Source organism: Podarcis pityusensis, assembly GCF_964106645.2.
Source record: "Podarcis pityusensis genome assembly, chromosome: 5".
NCBI lineage: Eukaryota > Metazoa > Chordata > Lepidosauria > Squamata > Lacertidae > Podarcis > Podarcis pityusensis.
In genome coordinates, this window is record NC_138032.1 from 1,054,332 (window position 1) to 1,079,971 (window position 25,640).

The 25,640-nt window shown below is 48.7% G+C and overlaps 2 protein-coding genes across 2 annotated transcripts in view; one reads left to right on the forward strand and one right to left on the reverse strand.

Annotated features, from left to right (window-relative positions):
• LOC308478152 (uncharacterized protein) overlaps positions 1-25,640 on the reverse strand; it is a 342,007-nt gene that overhangs the window by 113,898 nt on the left and 202,469 nt on the right. The window lies entirely within an intron of this gene.
• Positions 19,066-25,640, forward strand: part of FGF12 (fibroblast growth factor 12) — a 233,531-nt gene continuing 226,956 nt past the window's right edge. The window contains exons 1-2 of the mRNA XM_081007543.1: positions 19,066-19,186; positions 19,335-19,553. Of these exons, the coding sequence (XP_080863669.1) occupies positions 19,547-19,553 (7 nt within the window). The 5' untranslated portion in view covers positions 19,066-19,186; positions 19,335-19,546. The remainder of the gene's footprint in view (positions 19,187-19,334; positions 19,554-25,640) is intronic.

The window sequence follows — 25,640 nt, forward strand, 5'->3', positions numbered from 1 at the left end:
CATCTTGCTGATAATCCGCACCCTGGCCCAGTAATTTAATCAGCGCAGGGATGGAGAGGCTGGGATTAGGCAGCAATAATGGACCACTGCCCCCTTGTACATCTGGCGCCTTGGGAAGGGGGGCTTCCAGAAGCAGCTTCTTTCTGGCCCTGTGGAGTGAGGTGCCAAAGGGGGAGGAGACTGCCAGGGCCTGACCCTCAGCTCTGAGGTTCTCTACATTGGAAAAGCACCCATTTCATCTGTGATTTGAGCAAGTGAGGGGTTCTGGGCATCATATCTCCTGCTTGGACTACTGCAATGTGCTCTACGTGGGGCTACCTTTGAAGGTGACCTGGAAACTGCAATTAATCCAGAATGCGGCAGCTAGACTGGTGACTGGGACTGGCCGCCGGGACCACATAACACCGATCTTGAAAGACCTACATTGGCTCCCAGTACGTTTCCGAGCACAATTCAAAGTGTTGGTGCTGACCTTTAAAACCCTAAATGGCCTCGGCCTAGTAGACCTAAAGGAGCATCTCCACCCCCATTGTTCTGCCCAGACACTGAGGTCCAGGGCTGAGGGCCCTCTGGCAGTTCCCTCATTGCGAGAAGTGAGGTTACAGGGAACCAGGCAGAGGGCCTTCTCGGTGGTGGTGCCCGCCCTGTGGAACACCCTCCCATCAAATGGGAGCTATCAAATAAGCATCTATCCTATCTTTAAAAGACGTCTGAAGGCAGCCCTGTTCAGGGAAGTTTTTAATATTTAATGCTGTATTGTTTTTAACACTCGATTGGGAGCTGCCCAGAGTGGCTGGGGAAACTCAGCCAGATGGGCTGGGTATAAATAATAAATTATTATTATTATTATTATTATTATTATTATCATCATCATCATCATCATCATCATCATCATTATTATAGGACTGCAGAATGCTTTCCTTCTGAAATCATGTACCTGCAAATGCTTTGCCACTCATCTTCTCTTTTGAATGTAAACAAAGCCTGCAGGATCAGGCCAACGACCCATCTGGCCCGGCATCCTCTTCTCACAGTGGCCAACCACACGCCTGCAGGAAATTGGCAAGCAGAGTTTGAATACGAGAGCAGCACTCTCGCCTCCTGTGGTTTCCAGAAATTGGCATTCAGAAGTATTACTGTCTCCAACTGCAGAGACAGGTCACGGCCACCCTGGCTGGTAGCTGTAGATATCTTTCTCCTCCATGAATTTGTCCAATGGCTCCTTTAGAGCCATCTAGGTTCATCATCATCATCATCATCATCATCATCATCATCGTAATAATAATAATTATTATTTATACCCCACCCTCCCCAGCCAAGACCGGGCTCAGGGCGGCTAACACCCGATATAAAAACAAATTGATTGAAATACAGCTTAAAAACAAGATTAAAATACAACATCAAAAGATTAAAATACAGCCTCATTTCAATGGAAACTCAAATCAAAAACTTTTTTGGGGATGAAAACGTCAAGTTTTCACCAAGGCTAACTATCCAGACTGTACCTACATGGGCCAGAAAAAAAGCCAGGGAAGTCCCCAAATAGGAGTTCCATCACAGGAGGAGAAAGGAAAAAAGAAAGAGGGGGAGGGAATCTTCTCTGCCTCTTGCCTGTCTTGGAGTGGCAAGAAGCACCAACCGCCTCCTTTGACATCATAGCAGCCTCTTAAATATTTCAAGACTGCTCTTATCCACTTTTTATTGGCTCGGTTCTCAGCCGCTGCTGACACCAGGAGCAAGACATGACAGCCTCTTCATCCTTTATCACTTTTGTGGAGCATCATATTTTTAAGATCTTCTTTTTCTCTTTCTCAGATATTGGTGCAATGCCTGAATCTGGGGTGTTCTTTTCCTGCTTCATCCCAGTGCCCAGGAAACTCCTGTTGGACTTAATTTCTTTTTCTCCATTGCAGGGGCTGGACTAAATGCCCCCTTGGGTCCCTTCTTACTCAACAATTCTATTCTCTCTCCCCCCTCTCTCACACACTGCAGTGCCGGATTTACATATAAACTAAACAAGCTCTAGCTTAGGGCCCCACTCTCTTGCCCCCCCCCAATAAAGGAAAAACAACCTGGATGTACATTTCCAAAATATAAGATAAAAAACAAATACAATAAAACCTATCTTCAGCAACAGTGTTGTGTTGTGTAGGCTCCTACAATGTAAGTCATGGGCCCCGCCTGCTAGCCTGCTCCCTAAAATATCACTGGTTTGCTCCTTTCTATATATAGGGTGCCTATATTCTGCATATGCAAATGGCTTTAGATACCTATAAGGTCCATCAATTACCATATTGCATATATTCCACACACACAAAAGCAGCAATTTGTTGTTGACAAAGGACAGCTGGACATATAAAGGGCCCCATTACCTTCAGGAGCTGAGGGCCTCATCAAGCCTAAATCTGGCCCTATGCACACACATAATAATAATAATAATAATAATAATAATAATAATAATAATAATTTATTTATACCCCGCCCATATGGCTGAGTTTCCCCAGCCACTCTGGGCAGCTTCCAACAAAATATTAAAATACAGTAATTCATCAAACATTAAAAGCTTCCCGAAACAGGGCTGCCTTCAGATGTCTTCTAAAAGACTAGTAGTTGTTGTTCTCTTTGACATCTGGTGGGAGGGCGGGTGCCACTACCATTAAGGTGTCCCTGATTCAGATATCTCCATGAAATCATAACTTCAGTGGGACAGGCCTGAGAACTTTTACTCCCAGTTCTTGGCATCCCACTGTCCTGGTGCCAAGGAAGTCTATTCAGAATCCTAGGGAGATTTGGCTAGAATAGGATGCTGTGCTAGAAGGGCTGTTGGCCTGACCTTCTTACGTTCCCTGGAAGTGAAATGGACATTGTGCCATGATAGGCATCCATTTAACATCCTCTCACGCAGAGGGGGGGGGGCCTTGCCTGTTCGGCTTCTACACACTGCTATTTAAGTTGCAGGAGCTCTTCCTTTAGAAAAAGGTGGCAACCCCAAGCAGGTCTCACTGACTTGAAGGAGAGAGCAGCTTTCCCTCGTGGGAATGTTCAGGGATGCAGGAGAGGATATATTGTTTGATTATCTCCATTTCCAACTTGTGTTAACAAGTTCCACAATTTAGCAGAGTAACATTCCCCTTTTTAAACTTTCAGCGGATGCGTTTGCTCAGGCTCACTAAAGCCTCTGTAATAACTGTTCTGGTATTTTCACCATATTCCCTCATAAAATATAAGACACAACACAGTCTTCTATAAAAGTATAAAAAGAGTTTACTCACTCATATTCTGTTCACAATTGGATCCCAGAAGGCAGACTTAGCTTAGAAAAGTAACATACACCTGGAAACTATCTCATAAGGAGACAGTCCCTTTGTCCTCTCTTGGCTGGAGGCCAAGAGAGCATCTTTGGCTAAGCAGATGTTGCTTCTCCAAAGCATGTAGTCAGAGAGAGAGAGATGGCTGCCCTGCCCTGTGCTTTTGTCGTTACCTGCACAGGTGAGGCCACACCCACCTCTAGTCACATGTAGAGGAAGTCTGTCCCAGCCCAGAAGGAAACAAGAAGTTTACCTGCTGGCTGGACAAACATTCCTCCCCAGGTGTAAACATGCTCACTCTAGGAATGTTGTACTTGACTGCTCTTGTGGTTCACATCCCACATCCCTGGCCTCTGCTGTGACACTGGACCGCCTGAGGACTGAATAACACTGACTATTTATTTAATATTTTTACCCTTCCTTTCCTCCAAGGAGCACATTGTAGCATCCCTAGTTCTCCTCCCCATCTTACCCCCCTAACAGCCTTGTGAGGTAGGCCATACTGAGAGTGAGCGACTAGCCCAAGGTCATCCAGGGAGATTCACGGCCGAATGGGGACTTGAACCCTGGTCTCCCAGATCCTAGTCTGATGCTCTAGCCACTACCCCACTACTGCCTCTGTTCAACATACAGGTCCACCCTCCAACCTCTTGCTGCTGCTCCCCATCCACCAGCTTTTGCCGCCTGAAGCAGCAGCCTCCTTCTGCCCGACGGCAGAGCCAAGCCTGCCTGCTGTGGAATTGTGGCTCTGAAAAGGGCCACCTGCCCGCTCTGCGCAATCTTGTGCTGTTTTCTGAACTGCACCCATAGAGGCAACTCTTCCATTGTAGGCTCACTCGCTGCCAGGAGAGGTCAGAAGGACAGGGGCACCTGGCAGCCGCTGAGAACACCTGTTCCTGCGTTATGCCAGGCGCTAGGATCTCCCTGGCACTGCTCTGCCTTTGTCTCTGCCTGACGAAACTGGAGCTGGTGGAACTAAAAGCACCCCTGCCTGAATGGAAGGTGTACAGTTACAGGTAGGAGATTTGATACAAAACTGGATAATAATGGGGCAGCTGGATCGAGGCGGGTCGGGGCTGCTAATTCTTCTAGACCTGTCAGCAGCCTTCGACATGGTCGATCACAAACTCCTGGACCACTGCCTTGCCGACGTGGGGATCCAGGGCACAGTCCTTCAGTGGCTGCGCTCGTTTCTCTCTGGTCGGGGACAGAGGGTGGCGTTTGGGGGGGAATTGTCATCGTGCCACTCCTTGGTGTGTGGAGTGCCTCAGGGTGCGATACTCTCCCCGATGCTTTTCAACATCTTTATGCGCCCCCTCGCCCAGCTTGTTCGGAGTTTTGGGCTGGGTTGCCATCAGTATGCCGATGACACCCAACTCTATCTGTTGATGGATGGCCATCCTGACTCGGCCCCAGACACACTGATCAGATGTTTGGAAGCTGTGGCTGGATGGTTACGGGGAAGCCGGTTGAAGTTAAATCCTTCCAAGACAGAGGTCCTCTGGCTGGGACGGGACGATATGGGATTGGGGGGGCAACTCCCATCTCTTGCGGGGGTGCAATTAGTGCCAGCACCGTCCGTTAAGAGTTTGGGTGTAATCTTCGATACCTCCCTCTCTATGGAGGCGCAAATTACAGCTATAACAAAGGTGGCATTTTTTCATCTCCGCCAAGCTAAGCAGTTGGCCCCTTATCTCTCTTGCCCTGACCTAGCCACTGTGATCCACGCAACGGTCACCTCCAGACTGGATTATTGTAACTCGCTCTACGTGGGGCTGCCCTTGAGACTGACCCAGAAACTCCAGCGGGTGCAGAATGCCGCGGCGAAACTCCTTACGGGGTCTTCGCTGCAATATCACATTCACCCGGTGCTATACCAGCTGCACTGGCTCCCGGTGGAGTACAGGATCAGGTTTAAGGTGCTGGTTTTAACCTTTAAAGCCCTATACGGCCTAGGACCCTCGTACCTACGGGACAGCCTCTCCTGGTATGCCCCACAGAGGAACCTACGGTCTGCAAATAAAAACATCCTGAAGGTCCCAGGCCACAGAGAGGTTAGGCTGGCCTTAACTAGAGCCAGGACTTTTTCGGCTGCGGCTCCGATCTGGTGGAACACTCTGTCACAAGAGACTAGGGCCCTGCGGGACCTGACATCTTTCCGCAGGGCCTGCAAGACAGAGCTGTTCCACCAGGCTTTTGGTCAGGGCCCAGCCTGACCCCCTCCTCTGGCAACTTGCACAGAATTTTGCTTAATGGTTGCCATTAATTTGATTTTAATTAATTTTTATAATGAAATGTTTTTAGAATGGTGGATTATTTGATTGTTTGATTATTTGATTGTTGTTAGCCGCCCTGAGCCTGGCTTCAGCTGCGGAGGGTAGGATATAAATAAAATTTATTATTATTATTATTATTATTATTATTATTATTATTATTATTTGAAAACCTCAGAGTCTTACAGGGATCGAGGGGTGTTGGAGAATGGGTGGCTCAGGCACTTCCTGCCCGATGGGGGTTATGATAATAGAATTGCAGAGTTGGAAGGGACCCTGAGGGTCATCTAGTCCAACCCCCTGCAATGCAGGAAGATAATAGGGTTCTTGTTTTTTTTGGTTTTTTTTTAAGTCATGGGATGTAGTTGGAATAGCACCAGGGAGCAGAGGCCACAGTCTGACTGTGGTGGCTATTTGGTTGTCTTTGGCCACTCACATTCTGTCTGTCTGTCTGTCTGTCTCTCTCTGACCCACCTCATGAGGGAGTGAGGGAGAACTACGGATGCTGTCTTGAGCTCTGGTAGAAGCTGAAAAAATGTGCTGCTGCTGCTGCTGTCTTGGGGCCTTGGGGAATTAAAAGCAAACAAACCAACCCAGTAAACTTGGTAATTTTCCTGCAATGAATTATATCCTGCTGCTGGCACACACAAGTCAAAGAGGTGAAAAAGTTTGTCCATCGTTTTATCTGGAGAGGATGCTCTGGCCAGATGTTTGGAAGGGATCTCAATGGATGGAGTGCACCACCTGACATTTCAACGTGCCTTGAGCTCATCTTTCCCTCTCTCCAAGCAGCTTAGAGCAACTTTGCCCTGGGAGGTGATCAGCAAGCTCAGCTCTCGTGGGTTTTACAAGGAATGGTGGTTGCCCAACGCTACTCCGGCAGCCTTCCAAAGTATACAGAATGGATGGGATCCAACTGCAATTACAGCAGATGCACAGCCTTCCATTGAGTTTAATGGAGGCTGGCTGATGACTTGACTTTTAAGCCAGTTGCATAATGCATTGCACAGGTATTTGCAGCAAGCATCAACAAGGGTGTGGCAAGCAAGAGTGCCTTCCCGTCGTAGTTTCGGAGATGGAAGCCTTGTATCTCTTCCCTCCCTGCTGCCTTCATGTGCTTTTAGTGTGTGGCTCCCTGGAATTGATTCTTGATGCACCTTGTCCATTGCTGTTCCTGCAAAAGTGGCCCTGTTCTTCCAATCCATTAAGAGAACATCTTAGTATGGAACAAAGCTGGCTTTGCTTTCTCTCCACCTTGAGCATTCTCAAGAAAAGAGACTGGACAAGCCTCTCATGGAGACTGCTAGATATTTTATAAAGGTTGCGTTTTCAAAGTTGTTTCTAAGGAAAACTGGAGCCATCTTGCATTTTTGTTCCTCCAGGCAGGGAGCTGGGATGATGGATTGAAGATCTTTTTCTCCCAACAGAATGCTAAAAATGCGATAAAACATCAAACATTAAAAACTTCCTGATACAGGGCTGCCTTCAGATGTTTTCTAAAAGTCAGGTAGTTGTTTCTTTCCTTGACATCTGGTGGGAGGATGTTCCACAGGGCAGGCGCCACCACCGAGAAGGCCCTCCGCCTGGTTCCCTGTAACTTCACTTCTCACAGGGAAGGAACCGCCAGAAGGCCCTTGGAGCTGGACCTCAGTGTCTGGGCTGAACGATGGGGATGGAGACGCTCCTTCAGGTCCTAAAGGGCTGAGGCCATTTAAGGCTTTCAAGGTCAGCAACAACACTTTGAATTGTGCTCGGAAACACAATAACCGTTAAAAGAAACCCCAAAGGCTGCAACCATTTCTCATAGGGCAATCATAGAATTGGAGCGACCTAGAGTCACTTCATCATTCCCCTACCTCCCCAAATCTTTTTTTGTGTTGTCTTTTGGTCAGATTTGGCTCCCATTGATTGGCATTCCCTGTTTTCGACAGCATTATTTGATTCATTGTGCTGTTGAATCAATTACTGCTTTTACGACATCCATTACATGCTGGCTGCATCCTCCTTCTGGTTGGCTCTATAGAGAACATGCTGGCTTCTTCTGCCTTTGCTGACTTTCCTCACCATAGAAGCATAGAGGGACCCCAAGGGTCATCTAGTCCAACCCCCTGGCAACTACAGCTAACCCCTTCCCTGTGATAGTTTTCAATGGGTGTGAAAATGTGGAACAATTTTTGCACTGTCCTATTTGAAAAGCTGGGTGAACTTTGAATTTCGAAAGGTTATTTATTCTTACCCCAAAATCTTACTCCAGTTCAGGTGAATTCTCATCAACTGTGCCTCCTTAATGTGGGAATTCCATAACGTCTCAAGGGAGCCTCATCTCAGTGAAAGTGAGCTGGGAGTGGGGACAACAAGAATGAGATTTAAACTTATTGATTAAATACTGTTTTCAGCCCTGCTATGCAAGTCAACATATGTAGAGAGGGAGTGTAGGTTGGAGTTGGGGGTGTGAAATTCATTCAAGGCCAGGGCAGATGCAGGATGCAGGATTAATGCATGCAAATGATGTTTTAAAATAAACCACTTCCCCCCTTAAGATAAATGTTTCATCCTCGCATGCATTCTACAGGAGTTATGCTTCATCGTCCTCATGTTACTAATCCGAAGTAAGTGTAGCTAAATAATTTCACTGTCAGATGTGGGAATGTTCAGGGAGGAAGGAGAGGATATATTGTTTATTAATATGCTCCTAACTTGCGCTAGCAAGTTCTCTAACTTTAAACGCACAGCAGATAGCTGGTTGCAGGCTTGTGTAAGCCTCTCACTATTACGTTCCTGGTAAGATCCCTTACATCCCTCCTAAAAGAATAAACACGCCACAAACTTATTTAAAGTCAATAAAAGAAGCTTAATCACAGCATCATCAGTTCACAGTTGGATCCCTGAAGGCAGACTTAGTTACAAAGTATATAGATGTGGTGCTGTCCCTTATGGGGATAATTCCAGTGTTTTCTGCTGGCTGGAAGCCAACAGAGCATTTCTAGCTAAAAAGCTGCTCCAATGACAGAGGGAGTCAAAGAGAAAAAGAGAGAGTGCTGCGTGCACTGCCCTTTTGTTACCTGGACAGGTGAGGCCACGCCCACCTCTAGTCACATGCAAAAGGAAGGATGCTCCAGCCCAGGAGGAAACAGGAAGTTTTCAACTGGCTGGACCAAACATTCCCCCGCATGTCCACTCTAGGAAAACAAGGAATGTTGTACTTGACTGCTACTTGTGTATCACATGCCACATCAGAGGCTTCTAAATGTCACTTGCTGGAAGCTGCAAGGAAGGAAGAGAACTGCTCTGCTCAGATCCTGCTCTGGGGCTTCCCGTGGGGGCCCCGGGTTGGTCCAACAGGACGCTGGACTAGAGGGGCCATTGGCCGGATCCAGATACAGGTTTCTTCTTACATTCTCAATCTTTCCCCTGTTTATCCCAGCTTCCATTTCATATTCACAGAGTTTCACTTTAGACTGTAACAGCCTCGGGGCAGAGACCTCTCACACCTATTCTAATGAAGTTGCCTTAAAAGAGGAAGAAGTTTAAGAACAGCAGCTGAGAAGATGTATCTGGGCTAGTTGGAAAAGTGGTTGAGCAATTTTTTTAATTTCATATTGTTTGAATCAGAACTGAATCAGAAAGTTAAGAAATTCTATTTTTTAAAAATAGTATTTTTAAAAAATTAATTTTTCTAAATTACATTTCAAAATATTCATTTAAACAACCTTAAGTCAGTGACTTCCCTTCTTCTCTTTCCATCATTCGTTTTACATAAAATATTTACTGAATATATAGGTGAAAATTGTGTTTATTCAAAAACGCTGGTAGCATTAAGATATATATTCAACAGTGTAAATAAGTTTTAATGGCTGTAACAATGGATTACTGAATGGTTTAATTCATGTAAAATATGCAGGGATGTAGAGAAAGTTAAGAAATTCTAATGAACCAGAACAGAAGCCACATGTTTATTTATTTCGTAAAATGTATACACCGCTCGATTGTAAAAAACAAAACAAAACAACAACCTCAAAGCGGTATACAAAAGATAAAACAGTAAAATCAAGATTATTATTTTTTACAACTATACTTTAAAAGCATACAAAAGTTAGAATACTAAAACTGATGAAATTTACTTGAACTTTTTAAGCATCTGGGTAGGCTTGTCTAAAGAGGATATTTTAATGGCTAGACTCTTTGCTTGGGAGGGTGATGGAGACATCTGCAAATATCAGCTGGCTTTCAGAGGGAAAACTCCTCTGTTAACATTTCCGTTTGCTTGTTTATTTAAAGTGGGGGCAGGTAATAATAATAATAATAATAATAAAATAATTTATTTATATCCCGCCCTCCTCAGCCGAAGCTGGGCTCAGAGCGGCTAACATCAAATGCATAACACATTAACATAAAATCAGACGATCAATTAAAATACATCCTCAAATCAGATCAGGATCAGAATAAAATCCAATCAGATGGCAACCTGCAGATTAGGGTTGGGGACCTTAAATGCTCACCAGGCCCAACTGTTTGTGCTGAACTTATATGGGCCCGTGAGAAAAATTGGGAGGCCACTTTCATGCAAGTTCTTATGAAAGGGGAGAGGGAGTCAGACTGAACCCCGACCAAAGGCCTGGCAGAACAGATCTGTCTTGCAGGCCCTGCGGAAAGATGTCAAGTCCCGCAGGGCCCTGGTCTCTTGTGACAGAGCATTCCACCAAGTCGGAGCCACAGCTGAAAAAGCCCTGGCTCTAGTTGAGACCAGCCTAACCTCTCTGTGGCCTGGGACCTTCAGGATGTTTTTGTTTGAAGACCGTAAGTTCCTCTGTGGGACATACCAGGAAGAGACCCATGAAAGAGACGCAGCCCCTGAGTCTAATGATGCCCCTGTCTATTCACCATATTTCCCCCCGGGGCCTCTTCACGTGATGGTTCATTGCAGGTGTCCTCTGCAACACGTACAATAAAAGTGCATTAGTGTGGGAATGTTCAGGGTGGCAGGAGAGGATATATTGTTTATTAATATCCTTCCTAACTTGCGCTAGCAAGTTCCTTTACTTAGCAGAGTGCATTCCCCTTTTCACAGCACAGCAGATAGCTGGTTGCAGGCTTGTGTTAGCTGCTCACTATCATACAATTCAGTATTGGATTGTATGTTCCTGGTATGTCCCCTTTTAGGTAAAGGTAAAGGACCCCTGACCATTAGGTCCAGTCATGACCGACTCTGGGGTTGCGGTGCTCATCTCGCTTTATTGGCCGAGGGAGCCGGCGTACAGCTTCCGGGTCATGTGGCCAGCATGACTAAGCCGCTTCTGGCGAACCAGAGCAGTGCACGGAAACGCCGTTTACCTTCCCACCGGAGCGGTACCTCATTATCTACTTGCACTTTGATGTGCTTTCGAATTGCTAGGTTGGCAGGAGCAGGGACTGAGCAACAGAAGCTCACCCCGTTGTGGGGATTCGAACCACCGACCTTCTGATCGGCAAGTGCTAGGCTCTGTGGTTTAACCCACAGTGCCACCCGCGTCCCTAAGTCCCCTATTAATCCCTCTTAAAAAGAATAAAGACGCCACAATCTTATTCAAAGTCAATAAAAGAAGTTTACTTACATCAGTTCACAGTTGGATCCCTGAAGGCAGACTTAGTTACAAAGTATATATATGAGGATCCATACCATATGGAGATAATCCCAGTGTCCTCTGTTGGCTGGAATCCAACAGAGAATTTCTAGCTAAAAAGCTGCTGGTCCAACTATGGAGGAAGTCAAAGAGAGAGAGGGTGCTGCGTGCCTTGTGCTTTTGTTACCTGGACAGGTAAGGTCACACCCACCTCTAGTCACATGCTAAAGGAAGCATGTCCCAGTCAGGAGGAAACAGGAAGTTTTCAACTGACTTGGACCAAACATTCCCCCGCACGTCCACTCTAGGAAAACAAGGAATGTTGTACTTGACTGCTACTTATGTATCACATCCCACAATGCGCACTGTTGGGAAATGGACCAGGCTGCCCACCCTGAAACTTCTGCAAGAACAAACGGTATTGAAAGCTGGATTGCATACATCTGCCCCAACAACATCCTGAGCCCAAATCCTCATGAAGCCACAAATCAAAAGATGTTTGGAGGGCCCCTGGCTCCATGGACTTTGGAATGAGATTGTCTCCCTTCCTGTCTTGGTTCTATGGCTTTTAGGCTGCGCTGAGGAGAAGAGGCCCCTTGTGTGTTCCCTCATGAGCCAGCTGTGATTCCTGCCTTGCAGGGGGTTGGGCTGGATGACCCTCAGGGTCCCCTCAAACTCTACAGTTCTGTGATTCTACGACAGGTTTGGGAACTGTGCCCAAGTTACCAATCTCGCTTTCGTCAAGGCAGGTTTGGGGAGGGCTTTTTTAAAGAAGGGAGGAGGGGGAAGAGCATGGGAATGTGATCTCATCCAGCACCGTGTTCAATCAATGCCAGATCTAAAAGGGGAGAAAATCGGAAGCATCGAGTCACAGCGTGGTGTCATTTGACACTGACGAGTGCCGCTGAAGGTGACCCTGCGCTTCCAAGTGCCAGGAGACTCTGGATCACGGCATAGCGACACACACACCGCCCTACATAAATATGTATAATTGCAAATGTTTTATGACCATTATGGCAGGTCGAGTGGCCTGTTCTAGCTTTCCTCAACCTGGTCCCTTCCAGAGGTTTTGGACTACAAGTCCCATCAGCTCCCAGGGTGCAGGGCCACACTATGCTGGGGCTGGCAGGAGCTGTGCGCCAAAACTCGTGCTGTGCCAAATAGTTGCCCTGCCTTCCCTGCTCCACAAAACATTCTCCACCATTAAAGGAGAAAATAAATGGCATTCAAAAATTATCAAAGGGGAGAGAGAACTTTGGTGAAGTTCCCACGGGTGTGGCGCAGGGTCTTTGTTGTACTTGCCTACCTTTTTAGGTGGTTAAATCATAGAATCATAGAATTGTAAGGTTGGAAGGTGTGGAGTGTAATTCACTGGGAGCAGTCAAATACAACATTCCTTGTTTTCCTAGAGTGGACATGCAAGGGTATGTTTGCTCTAGCCAGTCAAAACTTCCTGTTTCCACCTGGGCTAGAGCAACCTTCCTTTTGCATGTGATAGAAGATGAGTGTGACCTTACCTGTCCAGGTAACAAAAGGATGAGTCACGCAGCACACACCTCTCTTTTTGACTTCCTTCTTCATTTGACCAGCTTCTAGCTAGGACTGCTCTGCTAGCTCTCAGCTAGCAGAAGCACTGGGATTATTCCCCCATATGGGGTAGATCCACATGTACATATTTGGAACTAAGTCTTCCTTCAGGCATCCAACTGTGAACTGATGTAAGTAAACTTCTTTTATTGGTCTTGAATAAGATTGTGGCCTCTTTATTCTTTTAAGAGGGATTCAAGGGAACTTACCAGGAACGTACAATTCAGTCTGAGACAAACTGAATTGAATAATAGTGAGAGGCTCACACGAGCCTGCAACCAGCTATCTGCTGTGCATGTAAAAAGGGGAATGTAACTCCGCTAAGTAAAGGAACTTGCTAGCGCAAGTTAGGAAGGATATTAATAAACAATTTCTCCTCTCCTGCCACCCTGAACATTCCCACAGAAGTGACCCCCAGGGGTCATCTAGTCCTGCTGCAATTTGGGAATCACAGTGAAGGAATCCCCGACAGGTGGCCATCCAATCTCTGCTCAAAAACCACCCGTGAAGAAGAGAGCCCACAACTTTCTGTTCCTAGATACAAGAAGCTGGCATAAAGCAAGGTGTGTGTGGGGGGGGGTTGTGAGTGTCCTTTCCTTCATTCTGCAGCTCATCCCCTAACTGGTCTGCACTCTGAATCCCAGTTAAAGCCCAAGGGAGGACGTCGGAAGAGGCCTTCAGCTGCTGGGCTTCTTCTGATCAGGAAGGGATAGGAATGAAGCTGAATGCTCAGAGATCCAGGGTGGAAGAAAGGAAGCACTTCCTCACGATAAGCACAGTGTGGTGTAGTGGTTAGAGCATCAGACCAGGACCTGGGAGAGACCAGAGTTCAAATCTCCACTCGGCCAAGAAGCTCACTGGGTGACCTTTAGGGTCAGTCACTGCCTTCTCTCAGCCTAACCTACCTCACAGGGTTGTTGTGGGGAGAAGGAGAGCTATGCAGACCATTCTGAGCTCTTTGGAGGAAAGGTGGGATTGTTGTTGTTTAGTCGTTTAGTGGTGTCCGCCTCTTCGTGACCCCCTGGACCAGAGCACGCCAGGCACTCCTGTCTTCCACTGCCTCCCGCAGTTTGGTCAAACTCATGCTAGTAGCTTCGAGAACACTGTCCCACCATCTCGTCCTCTGTCGTCCCCTTCTCCTTGTGCCCTCCATCTTTCCCAACATCAGGGTATTTTCCAGGGAGTCTTCTCTTCTCATGAGGTGTCCAAAGTCTTGGAGCCTCAGCTTCACGATCTGTCCTTCCAGTGAGCACTCAGGGCTGATTTCCTTCAGAATGGAGAGGTTGGATCTTCTTGCAGTCCATGGGACTCTCAAGAGTCTCCTCCAGCACCAGAATTCAAAAGCATCCATTCTTCGGTGACCAGCCTTCTTTATGGTCCAGCTCTCACTTCCGTACATCACTACTGGGAAAACCATAGCTTTTACTATACGGACCTTTGTTGGCAAGGTGATGTCTCTGCTTTTTAAGATGCTACAAATGTAATAATAGAAGGAGAAGAAGAAGAAGAAGAAGAAGAAGAAGAAGAAGAAGAAGAAGAAGAAGAAGAATTAGAATTCACTCCCACAAGAGGCAATGATGGGCACCAATTTGGAGGGCTTCAGAAATGGATTGTTTAAGACAATAAGAAGCGTCTGCAGAATCAGGCCAGTGGCCCATTTATTCCACGATCCTGTTCTCACAGTGGCCAACCAGATGCCCATTGTGGGAAAACCGCAAGCAGGCTCCCAGCGCAAGATCAACACTCTCCCCTCCTGTGACTTCCACCCTCAGGGGGCACAGTGGGTTGGCGCACCAGGCCATTAACCAGAAGGTTAGTGGTTTGAGCACCCCCAGGGATGGCTGTGGGCAGGATCCCTGCACTGTAGGGGGTTGGACTAGATGACACTGGGGGTCTCTACCATTCTATGATTCTATGGAATTCGTGGAGGTAAAGGCAGTCTGTGACTCCCAGCCAGGATGGCTCTGACCTGCCTCTTCTGTCAGGATAATAATAATAATAATAATAATAATAATAATAATAACAATAATTATACGAGCTGCTGGAAACCACAGGAAAGGCCAGTAATTTTGTGCTGCTCATGGGTCTCCTATACCTTCCATTGTACAGAAGTTCGGTGCCTGAAATGTATAATTTCCATGCTTTGGGTGGAATTTGTAATGGAGTCTTAATAATTCTCTTCCTACTAAAGGTTTTTTTGACCCTAGACCATGAATCAGTGTCCAGCTGTGAATCTCATGGCCATTTCACACATTTTTCTCAGCAGAGAGAAGCAGCCAATCCCAGCACCTCAATGTGTGTGATGCTCATGTCTGTGTCATCACAATTTACATTTTTCTAAGGCTGTAGTTTGAAACAGGGTAAAGCGACTGTCTGTGGGCTACCCAGCATCACGGGCCACGATCCTAGACCTGTCGGTAGAGGAACAACTTTGCTTGGTAAAATCATTGAGCTAAACAGTACAATAAGCTCAGTGAGAAATCGCTCTCTTTCCTGACACTTGTGAGATTTAATAAAAGCTGCTCAGATGCACATTTCAAGTCTTGGAAAGGTGCAAATGCAAGCTTACTTCACAATTGGAATAAGAGGTGTTAGGAATTGCAGCAATAACTGTGGAATGAAGTCCTGTATTGATACAGTTTAATTGGATTGAGGCTGCTATTCCAGAGGAAAGGAAATCTTTAATAAAGAATCTACTAATCTCATCAGAAAACCTGGGGGCACTTCAGTGGAAGAATCCACACTTTCCAACTTCATGGGAATGGTTATGGAAGCATTTGGCTCTTGCAGAAACTTTATTCAGAAAAGAAATGGCAGTGGAGGACATGTTTTACAAATGACTGGAGAGAAAATCGTGGCAGTATTATAGGAACTTACAGCAGCAACTTACTGGTATAAGAATAATTAGTGAATTTTTGTGCAGAAGAAGAAGGAGGAGGAGAAGGAGAAGGAGAAGAAGAAGAAGAAGAAGAATTTAGGAAGAAAGAACTATATGAAAACAGCCTGCTGGCTCAGGCCAAAGGCATATCTAGTCCAGGATCTTGTCCTCAGAGTGGACAGCCAGATGTTCTTCTGCAAGCAGGATTCAAGCACAAAAACAACTCTCCCCTCCTGCTGTTTCCAGCAACTGGAATTCACAAGCATTTATGCCTCCAGCCATTATGGCTACTAGCCATCGATAGCTTTCTCCTTTGCAGGCTATTTTTCTATTGTTCTTACAAACATGGCCTGTGCAAGTGATTCTCCAAGGAATCAGGTGCAGATGGAAGGGTTGAAGAGATCACTAAACCAACATCGCTGTAGGAGTGATTTATTTATTTATTTGGTTCCAGTTACAGATAGGTAGCCGTGTTGGTCTGCCATAGTCAAAATAAAAAAAATCCTTCCAGTAGCACCTTTAAGACCAACTAAGTTAGTTCTTGGTATGAGCTTTCGTGTGCAAGCACACTTCTTCAGATACACTGATTTATTTTATTTATTTGGGACATTTGTACCCCATTCTTCAGCCAAAAGGGCTTCCCGAGTGGCCAATAATCAATTCCTAGGAACATAGAATTGCAGAGTTGGAAGGAAACCTGAGGGTCATCCAGTCCAACCCCCTGCAACACAGGAATCTTTCGCCCTATGCGCGTCTCGAACCCATTATCCTGAGTTTAAGAGTCTCTTTTTTTATTAATAGATCTTTATTAATTTAAAATAAATACATTTATGAAAAACAGACATACATACAAGTGAACAAACATACAATCGAACAAACAAATAACAGAAAAATCAAACAAACCACACTATAAGATATAAGAAGATTAATATAATTATCATCATATATATGATATATATGATATATGATGAGATTAAGAGTCTCATGCAGTGCTGACTGAGCTATCCCAGCAATTAAAACAAGACAGCCCCTACCCACAGGCTTACAATTTAAAACACCCACCCACCCAAGGGAAAAGGTACAGGAAAGGAGGAGGAGCTATACCTGCACACGTGCCACCACGGCAGTTCATTTTCACTGTGCGGGATCTTGAAAAGTTGCTGGACAGGAGTCTTCAGGCAGGATGCTGGAGGTGGAACAGGAGAGCCAGGGTACAAAGGGCCATGAGACGTCCCCTTTGCGCTAAGGCCACACTGTAGCCACAGAAGATGAGACTTAGTGGAGGAACAGAGGAGCTTTTACCCCATTCTCAGAACCCCAGAACACATGGGCATCTGATGAAGGTGAATGTTGGAAGATTCTGGACAGATAAAAGGATTTAAGTCCTTCTTCACACAGCGCATAGTTAATCTAGGGAACTCTCTCCCACAGGAGGCAGTGACGGCCACCAAATTGAGATGGCTTTAAAAGAGGACTGGACCAATTCCTGGAGGAGGGGAGGGTTATTGGTGGCTGCTAGCCACAACGACTGTGCCCTGCTTCCCCTGTTACAGGCAATAATTCTTCTGAATCCCAGTTGCTGGAAATCACAGGAGGGCAGAGGGCTCTTGTGTTCAAATCCTGATTGCTGGCTTCCCACTGTCAACAGTCAAACGGCCTTGGTCCTGTATACCTGAAGGAGCGTCTCCACTCCCATCGTTCAGCCTGGACACTGAGATCCAGCTCCGAGGGCCTTCTGGCGGTTCCCTCATTGCGAGAAGTGAGGTTACAGGGAACCAGACAGAGGGCCTTCTCAGTGGTGGCACCCACCCTGTGGAATGCCCTCCTGTCAGATGTGAAGGAAATAAGCAGCTATCTTATCTTTAAAAGACATCTGAAGGCAGCCCTGTTTAGGGAAGTTTTTAATATTTAATGCTGTATTGTTTTTAACACTCGATTGGGAGCCGCCCAGAGTGGCTGGGGAAACTCAGCCAGGTGGGCGGGGTATAAATAATAAATTATTATTATTATATATTATTAATTGCTTGGCCACTGTGTGAACAGGATGGGCCACTGGACTGGTCTGATCCAGCGGGCTATCCTTATGCTCTTATGGCAGCCGTCCCCCAAAGCCCACTACCCAAACAGCCTCAGCAAAGCATGAGTGGGCATGACTCTGCCATTTTTCTGCCAAGCCCCAGGGGTTGGCATAGACCTGCCCTGATCCTTGGCTGCCCCCATATCACCATGAACAGAAATTGTCATGGATGCACAACAAAATGGACATTGGGGGCCATGGGCATGTGAGCAGCCAGAGGCAACGCTCATTGGGGTTGTCACAATCAGGTTGTGTTACACCAATGGCGGACTGACCCTTCAGTACGTGTGCCACTTGAATTCTTCCAGTGGAGATCAGACCGGCCCGCTCCCTGTTGAACTTCTGGCACCCATGGGAGACCTTTAGTCTTCTATCAGGCATCTTAACAGAACTCTGGTTTCATTGTTTCAACTGATCATTATTATTTTTACCTCTTTCTGCATTTTATTTCTTGTGCACCAACTGCAGTTGTGGCATATAAATTCTTTAAATGATAATAATAAAAAACCTAGTACCAGATCCCCCCCCCCCCCAAGCTTAGACTGCTAATTTGGGTTAGAATTCTGGTTAGAAGTCTGGTTCCAGCCTCCTTGCATCTCTTTTGGAGTTTTGTCTTCTTCAGTTTAGCAATGAGGTCCCCAGTATGCTGCGACGAGGCTGAGCTTGCAAATGGGTTCGGCTGGAAGCTTGGTTAGGTTCGATCGAGCTGTGGAAGTCCATGTCTGGCTTCCTGAGAGCGGCAGCTGTAAAAATGCAAAGAAAGGCCCTTGCCTCCTTCCTCCGGGCCTGGTTATCCGAAAAAGTCCGCCTTCTTTGGTCCATTTCGCAGAGCAAGGCGAGCCTTGCCCGAGGCGGCGAGGTCCTGCGGCGCTCGCCTGCCCGCTCCCCGCTCTCCCTTCTCTTCCGCCGCGATGCTGAGGCAGCGCCGAGCTTCGCCCCCAGGGGCTGAAGTCAAGAGCATCGCCATCCCGAGACCCGCGAGCCAGGAAAAGTGTCGTATAAACGCTCCCAGCGCGCGAGGCCAAAAGCCTCGCAGCAGCAGCAGGAGAAGGAGGGGGTGGTGGTCTCCAAACGAAACCCTCCTCCTCCTCCTCCTCCTCTTTCACCGAACAGAAACTCATCCCGGGGCGCGGAGAACTCCGGAGTCCCCGGCCACTCCCCGTCCCGCTGGATTCCGCTCTCCAGTGCGCGCTTTCTCCCCGGCCGAGGCCTCCCTGGGACCAAAGCGCCGCGCCAAGCGCTTTTGGCGGCTCCGGGAGCGAGCGCGCGGCCGGAGCGAAGAGGAGGGGAAGGGAGGCGGCGGGGGGGGGGGGGAGGGGCGCATGCGCCCTGCCGGCTCCCCGGCGCCTGTGCCGTGCGTACAACAGAGGCAGCCGAGTGGGCAGAGCCGGCAGTTGTACCTGCAGCACCAGCGCCGGCGGACAGCTCCTCTGCGCTCCGCCCGCCGCCTCCGCCGCCGCCAGGTAACGCTCGCCTCCTGCGCCAGCCTCCATCCCTGCATCCCTCCATCCCTCCATCCCTCCGTCCCGGGGTCCCTGCGGGTTGCGCAGCGGCGCGCGGCTCCCTCCCTGCGGGCGCTCACCCTTGCGGTGCTTGCTTGCTTGCTTGCAGCCTCCGGGTGCCGGGAAAGCCTTCGCCGAGGAGGAGCCGGAGGAGGAGCCGGAGCCGAGCAGGAAGAAGCCGAGAGGAAGCCCCGACGCGCCGCCGGGGATCCGGGCTGGAGGAGCTGCGGAAGCCGGAGGAGGAGGAGGAGGACCAGCACCCGAGCCCACCAGCCCTCCCCAAAGTTCCCGGCAACTTCGCGGCGCCCGGACAGCTCGGCCATGGAAGGTAAGGGCGGGCGGGCGGGCAGGCAGGCGGGCGCCCACGGTTTCTCCTCGCCCGAGCACCGCAGTGCGAGCGGAGGTCGAGGCTGGGCAGAGCCCATTGCAGCGGCGGCGGCGGCAGCGGGCGAAGGAGGCTCCGCCGCCGGGCTCTGGGCTTGCGCCGCACGCCGGCCAGGGGGCGAGAACGGGGAAAGGCCTTCGCCCCGAGCGCCGAGGCTGGCTCCCGGAGGTGGATTTCCGGGGCGACTCCCTGGCTCTGAGCCGGGAAGCGATTTAATTAATTTTTTGAATGCAATTGTAAATTGTAGGGCGTGTGTCATGGGAGGGCTGCGGGGCGCCTCGTTTTGCTGGGAAGAGACTCGCCGTACAAGCCCCGTCCTTACCCCCACGCGACGAGGCATCTGCTGCATGCAGGACCCAGTGGCGCCATATGGGGGGGAGGGCAATGTTGAACCCCCACCCCACCTTCCAGAAAGGGGGGAGCCGTGCAATGTTGTTTTGGCTGCTTCAGGAGAGTCCCCTTGATCTAGCGCTCCCCCCGCCCTCCGCGCCTCAGTCAGTGCATTGCATTGCATCCTTGCTCATAAAATATTTCACACACACACACACCCCGACCCACCCGTGTGTGGGGGGGGGGGTCGTGTCTCTTGCATCCAAACAGGCGTATACAAATTGCATCCGATTCGATTTGCTTTGCTCGTTTTGCATAAGTACGTGAACTCTCCAAATCTCTAAATATTAATTACTGATTGACGTTGCTGGTGGCCCATCCCGCCGGCCAATGGAAAAAAAGCGTGCAGGGAGACGCTGCTCTTATTTAACACCCCCCCCCCCCAGTCTCATGCTCCCCTCCTTTATTACACAAGGTGGCTGGGAAGCTCTGATACAGCAAGAATGAGGAGCTGGTGTACCCAGGGCTTCCTTTAAGACGGAGGCTGCCTTTGAAACCCCTGGCTCCGTTTTAATAACTGCCCTGTCAATCAAAGGCAGTTTGGGGAGATATGATTAGAGGCGACTTCAATCCCACGGAGGGATCCCACCCTCTCGAGCGGCAGGGGGGTTCTGAACCTGAGGTTCAGAACAGGCCCCGCAAAATGAGTGATTCCGTTATATATAAACAGCAGCACCAGGGAATCTCATGGACTCCCAACACCTTGATGAAGGCTTGTTTTCAAAGCAGACTGCTCCCCCCTCCCCCCTCCCCTGTTGTGATGTAGGTGTGTTGCTGGTCTGCACGTTGGATGCCATAAAAATCGTGGGGGGGGGGACATAATAACCCATTATATGCATAGTCATGCATCCAGAAGCAGATGGATGCCTCTCCGTGTTGCTGGCGGGCGAGCGAGCGAGCGAGCGAGAGGCAGCCTCGGGAAGGGAGGCGGGCAGCCTCTTCCCTCGCCTTGGCAGCCAAAGCAGCGCTATTACCAGAGATTCTGCGATAGCGTGGCGCGATAGCCCTCGCCTTCTTGGACCTTGAGCGGCGAGAGGGAGGGAGCCATCTGGCCGCGGTCTCTGCTTGGCCATCCTAATTCGGTGCTCACGACTTGCAAGGATGCGCTTTATTGCTGTCGAAGTTCTTGGAGCCCCTGGCTTGGCGGAGAAGGCTCGGGGGGGGGGGGGATCCTGGGCTTGGGCTACTCCGATATGTTTTTCGCCCGGGGGTGGCGGCGGGGTCGCCTTGCCGGAATCTTCAGTGCGAAGCAGGCTCAATAAGGCCTTCGAGGAGGACGGAGGCGTTGGGGAAAGGAAGGGGAGAGGGAAGGAAAGGAGAATTCGGTGTGGCAGCAACTGCTGGTTCCTTCTTGGCGGTTCCAAAAGGGAAGGCGGGTCCCAGTGCTGGGCCCAAGAAGGGCACGTTCGTCTGCTGAGGGGACTCGATTCGTCTCTCTCTGTAGCGAACTGGCAAAGCACTCTTGACACGGAGGGCGAATTGAAGGGTTAGGCGAAGGTTGGAGCAAAGGCTGGAGGTTGCAGGATCTATTATTTTCAGCAGGCAGGTTTCCCTACAAGCGACGGTCTGCTGTTTCAGGATTGACAACCACATCGAAACCCCCTCCCGCACAACATATTCCAATGACCCTCAAGGGCCAGCTACTTGGAATAATAACACGAAAAGCTGGTGAGAACCCCAGAAGGACATCAGGGCAGGGCACTCCTGCGATCTACACAGTGCTCACCTCTGCCCCAGACTAGCCCGAATTTTGGTGAATTTCCATTCTCGCTCTCTCAGATTTCACGCACAGAGACCAATCTATGATTGACCATTCACTTAGAAGGGGGTTTCATCTAATAACCTGCAAAGCGGTGTTTGTAAGGATTGAATTCCTCCTCCTCGGTTACAGCCCATCATCCCTGTATCACCATTCATTCTTCAGGGTGCAAGAGCGGCGCTTCGTTAAGGAGGACCTCCCTCCTACATTTATTTATTAATTTCAAAACTTCAGTGCTTGCAGTTTCCACAGCGTTCCTTCCTCAGTAACACATTCCCCTGTGGGTAGTCGCCTCTCGGGCCTGCGCCGGCCTCACCTTTGGGCCTGTCGATCCTGCGCAGGCGACCTGTGCGGCCCTTCGCGCCAGGGCAGGTGAAGCCGGTGTTGCAGTTTGCCTTTCTCCCGCGGACTGTGCCATTTCAGGCCACAGGTGTGTGAGAGGGGGCCTTGCATGGAAAGCTCGGAGATCAGAACTGCCTCGTTTTCAATCGGAAGGGAAACCTTCCATTTTGAGCTTTCTATTCACTTTTTTCATGCCTTGTCAATAATAGCATTTCAATACATCTCTCCCCCCTCTGTTCATGCAAGAATGGGAGAGTCCCAGGAGTACTGATGAGTCTAGATGTGCCTCTCTAACACACCAGGGATTTTAAGGATAAAGCTCTCAGGGCAAAGAGCCTGGTCCCACAGCTAATGTACACTTTGCTTTTTAGAAAGGTATCTTTCCCTGGGAAATCTAGAAGGTGGCCCTGGAGGGGGTTGAAGGAGGAGATTTGTGGCGTGACACCCTTGCTGCCCCTTTGGTTTTCTGAAGCTGGTTTTAAAGTTACGCTGCAAGTGGGTTTATAGCTTTTCCCTCCTCCCCAGAGGTCTATAGAGGTTGGGGTGGCACAGCAAAGATCCCTCACAGAAGGAGCCTCAGAACCCTCCCCAGACTACAGTTCCCAGAATAAAAGGTAAAGGGACCCCTGACCATTAGGTTCAGTTGTGACCAACTCTGGGGTTGCGACGCTCATCTCGCTTTATTGGCCGAGGGAGCTGGCGTACAGCTTCCGGGTCATGTGGCCAGCATGACTAAGCCGCTTCTGGCGAACCAGAGCAGCACACGGAAACGCCGTTTACCTTCCCGCTGGAGCGGTACCTATTTATCTACTTGCACCTTGACGTGCTTTCGAACAACTAGGTTGGCAGGAGCTGGGACCGAGCAACGGGAGCTCACCCCGTCGCAGGGATTCGAACCGCTGACCTTCTGATTGACAAGTCATAGGCTCTGTGGTTTAACCCACAGCGCCACCCACGTCCCTTGTTCCCAGAATACTTTGGGAGAAAACACGACCATCAAACTGAGCCAAAACCAATATATCTTGGCAGCAATCATGGCCATGTGGACTAGTCGCTTAATGCAAGGAGTAAGGAGTAGGAAGGCAGGGAGGAGAGATGGGATGTTTGCAGCCTCCACTCATGGGTCAAGATGGATCTTTTCTCCATTTCACTTTTAATTTGTTTACCACCTTTCAAGACACTTTACAAGCCACAGAAACAACCAAATGTACAACAAAGACCACACATCCTATAACAATCCGATGCAATGGAAATAAGTCAGAATTTTTTAAAAATGACTTTAAAATAAACAACTTATATAAAATGCAGTAGTGTTCAATGATCCATTTAGAATATAATATTATGCAATGAAATTAGCTCTCAGAGCATCAGCAAATAATAATTAAGCAGAAACTCATTCTCAACTATTACAATAAATCATTACCGATTAATCACATAATGCCTTCTTTATATTCCGGATGCATGTTCTATAGTATTGTATTAATACTATGTTTGCAGGTTTGCAACTGTCATGGCCTCTGGCTAGTACGATAAACTTCCTGAACTGAATACCAGACTATAATCAATAAAAACAACAGCAAAGTCGCAATACACAAAAGACCATGTCAAAAGCATGTGTCAGCTGTGCTGCACTTTCTGCCTTACTCTCTCTCTCTCTCTCCCTCGGTGGACTCCAGCAAAATCTCTGTAGACTTGGCATCGCTCTGTCTTTTCTGCTCACTCGTCACTCTTAACAGCAGCTTTTTTTTTCCTGGGATGGAGCAGAATGCAGCTCCAGCCCACTCATCAGCTTTGCCAAGGCTAACAGTAGTTAACACTGGAGATTAGGGATGCCTTGGCCTTTGGCCACGGCCTTTGGCTGCAATAAAAAAAGGACTGGCCCAAGGAAGGAAGGAAGGAGGGCTGCATGGAGCCAGAAAGACAAATTCCCAGCCCGATCCCAGTGGCTGATCTTGCAGTCATGGATCATGCGCTCTGAAGAAGGGCGAGAGGACTTCAGAGGGCGCATTGCTGTTGCTGCTTTAGGAGCCCTGCATGGCAGGAGATCACACTAGTCCACAGCCAGTGTATCTGAGGCATGTTCAAGTCCAGCAGACTCCCCCAAGTGCAACCCTGTGCAATGGTCCCTCACATCCCTGCAAAGCAGTGAGCAAACGACCCACTCGCTGGAAAGGACAGAGGGATAGTGTCATCTTCTGCTCGAATCCTTCTTGTGGGTTTCCCAGAGGCCTCTGGCCGGCCTCGCCTCAAAAAAGAGATTGCCCAGTTGGGAAACGTTCAGAATAGGGCCACCAAAATGAATGAGGGGAGGAGCAGCTGCCCTGTGAGGAACGGTTGCAGCCTTTAGGGCTTTTTAGCTTAGAGGGAAGTTTGTAAGATTATGCACAGAGAAAGAGGGCAGGGGAAAGCTTTTCTCCCTCATAACGCCAGAACTCATGCACATCTGATGACGCTGAATGTTGGAGGATTCAAGACAGAGAGAAGAAAGTCCTTCTTCATGCAGTGCAGAGTTCGAATGATGGAATGTGCTCCTGGGGGGGGGGGGCAGGAATGGCCACCAACCTAGATGGCTTAAAAGAGGATTGGGCAAATTCATGGAGAAGGAGAGAGCGATCGGTGGCTCCTAGTCAGAATGGCTCTGCTCTGCCTCCACAGTTGGAGCCAGAGATGCTTCTGAATCCCAGTCGCTGGAAACCACAGGAAGGGAGAGCTGCTCTTGTGTTCGAATCCCGCTTGCGGGTTTCCCACCAAAGCATCTCTTTGGCTTCTGTGAGAGCAGGATGCTGGACTGGATGGGCCACTGGCCTGACCCAGCAGCCTGCTTTTATGTCCTCCTTTTCTCCGCCAGCATTTCCTACTTCTTTTCCCACCTGTGCTTTGCACCTTCTGGGCAGGACAGTTGTTAAAAAACTGGCCACACTACAGTCCCTGATGTTGACAGAAAAAATGGTGAGAAGGCAGGGACTCCACCTTCATCTCTGATCGGGGTGCTGTGTGCTGCACTGAACACACACCGACTCTGCCCTTGGTGGGGTTTTTTAGGGCCTAAGTGGGTGTGATCATAGAATGGTAGAGCTGGAAGGAACCCCAGGGGTCATCTAGTCCAACCCCATGCAATGCGGGGACCTCAAGATTCATAATTTTGCAGGAGATTCATAATTTTATTATTCGAAATGCAGTTTTGTGTGCGTGACTCTGAGAGAGTGATTAGGGCTGGGGAAGAGGGGATACAATCATTTTTCCCTGTGTTGTGGCCCTAATTCTACCCCCACCCCTGTAGCGGCTATTAGTTGTGGAAGGGAAAGCACGCAGGCATATAGCAGTTGAATAAATGGATGGGGGAGTCGGATGTGTGTTGGGGAGTCCAAAAAGAGAAGACTAGAACCTTGAGGATAATATGGCATGTAGGACGTAGGGATAGGGGCAGCATTTCCATGGGGCAGAAAAAGAACAGACCTAGGGGAAGAAAGACTATCCTCTGACCATGGACAGTTCCTACTAGGGGTCACTGTTAGTTTTTTGGGCAGAGAGGAACAAAG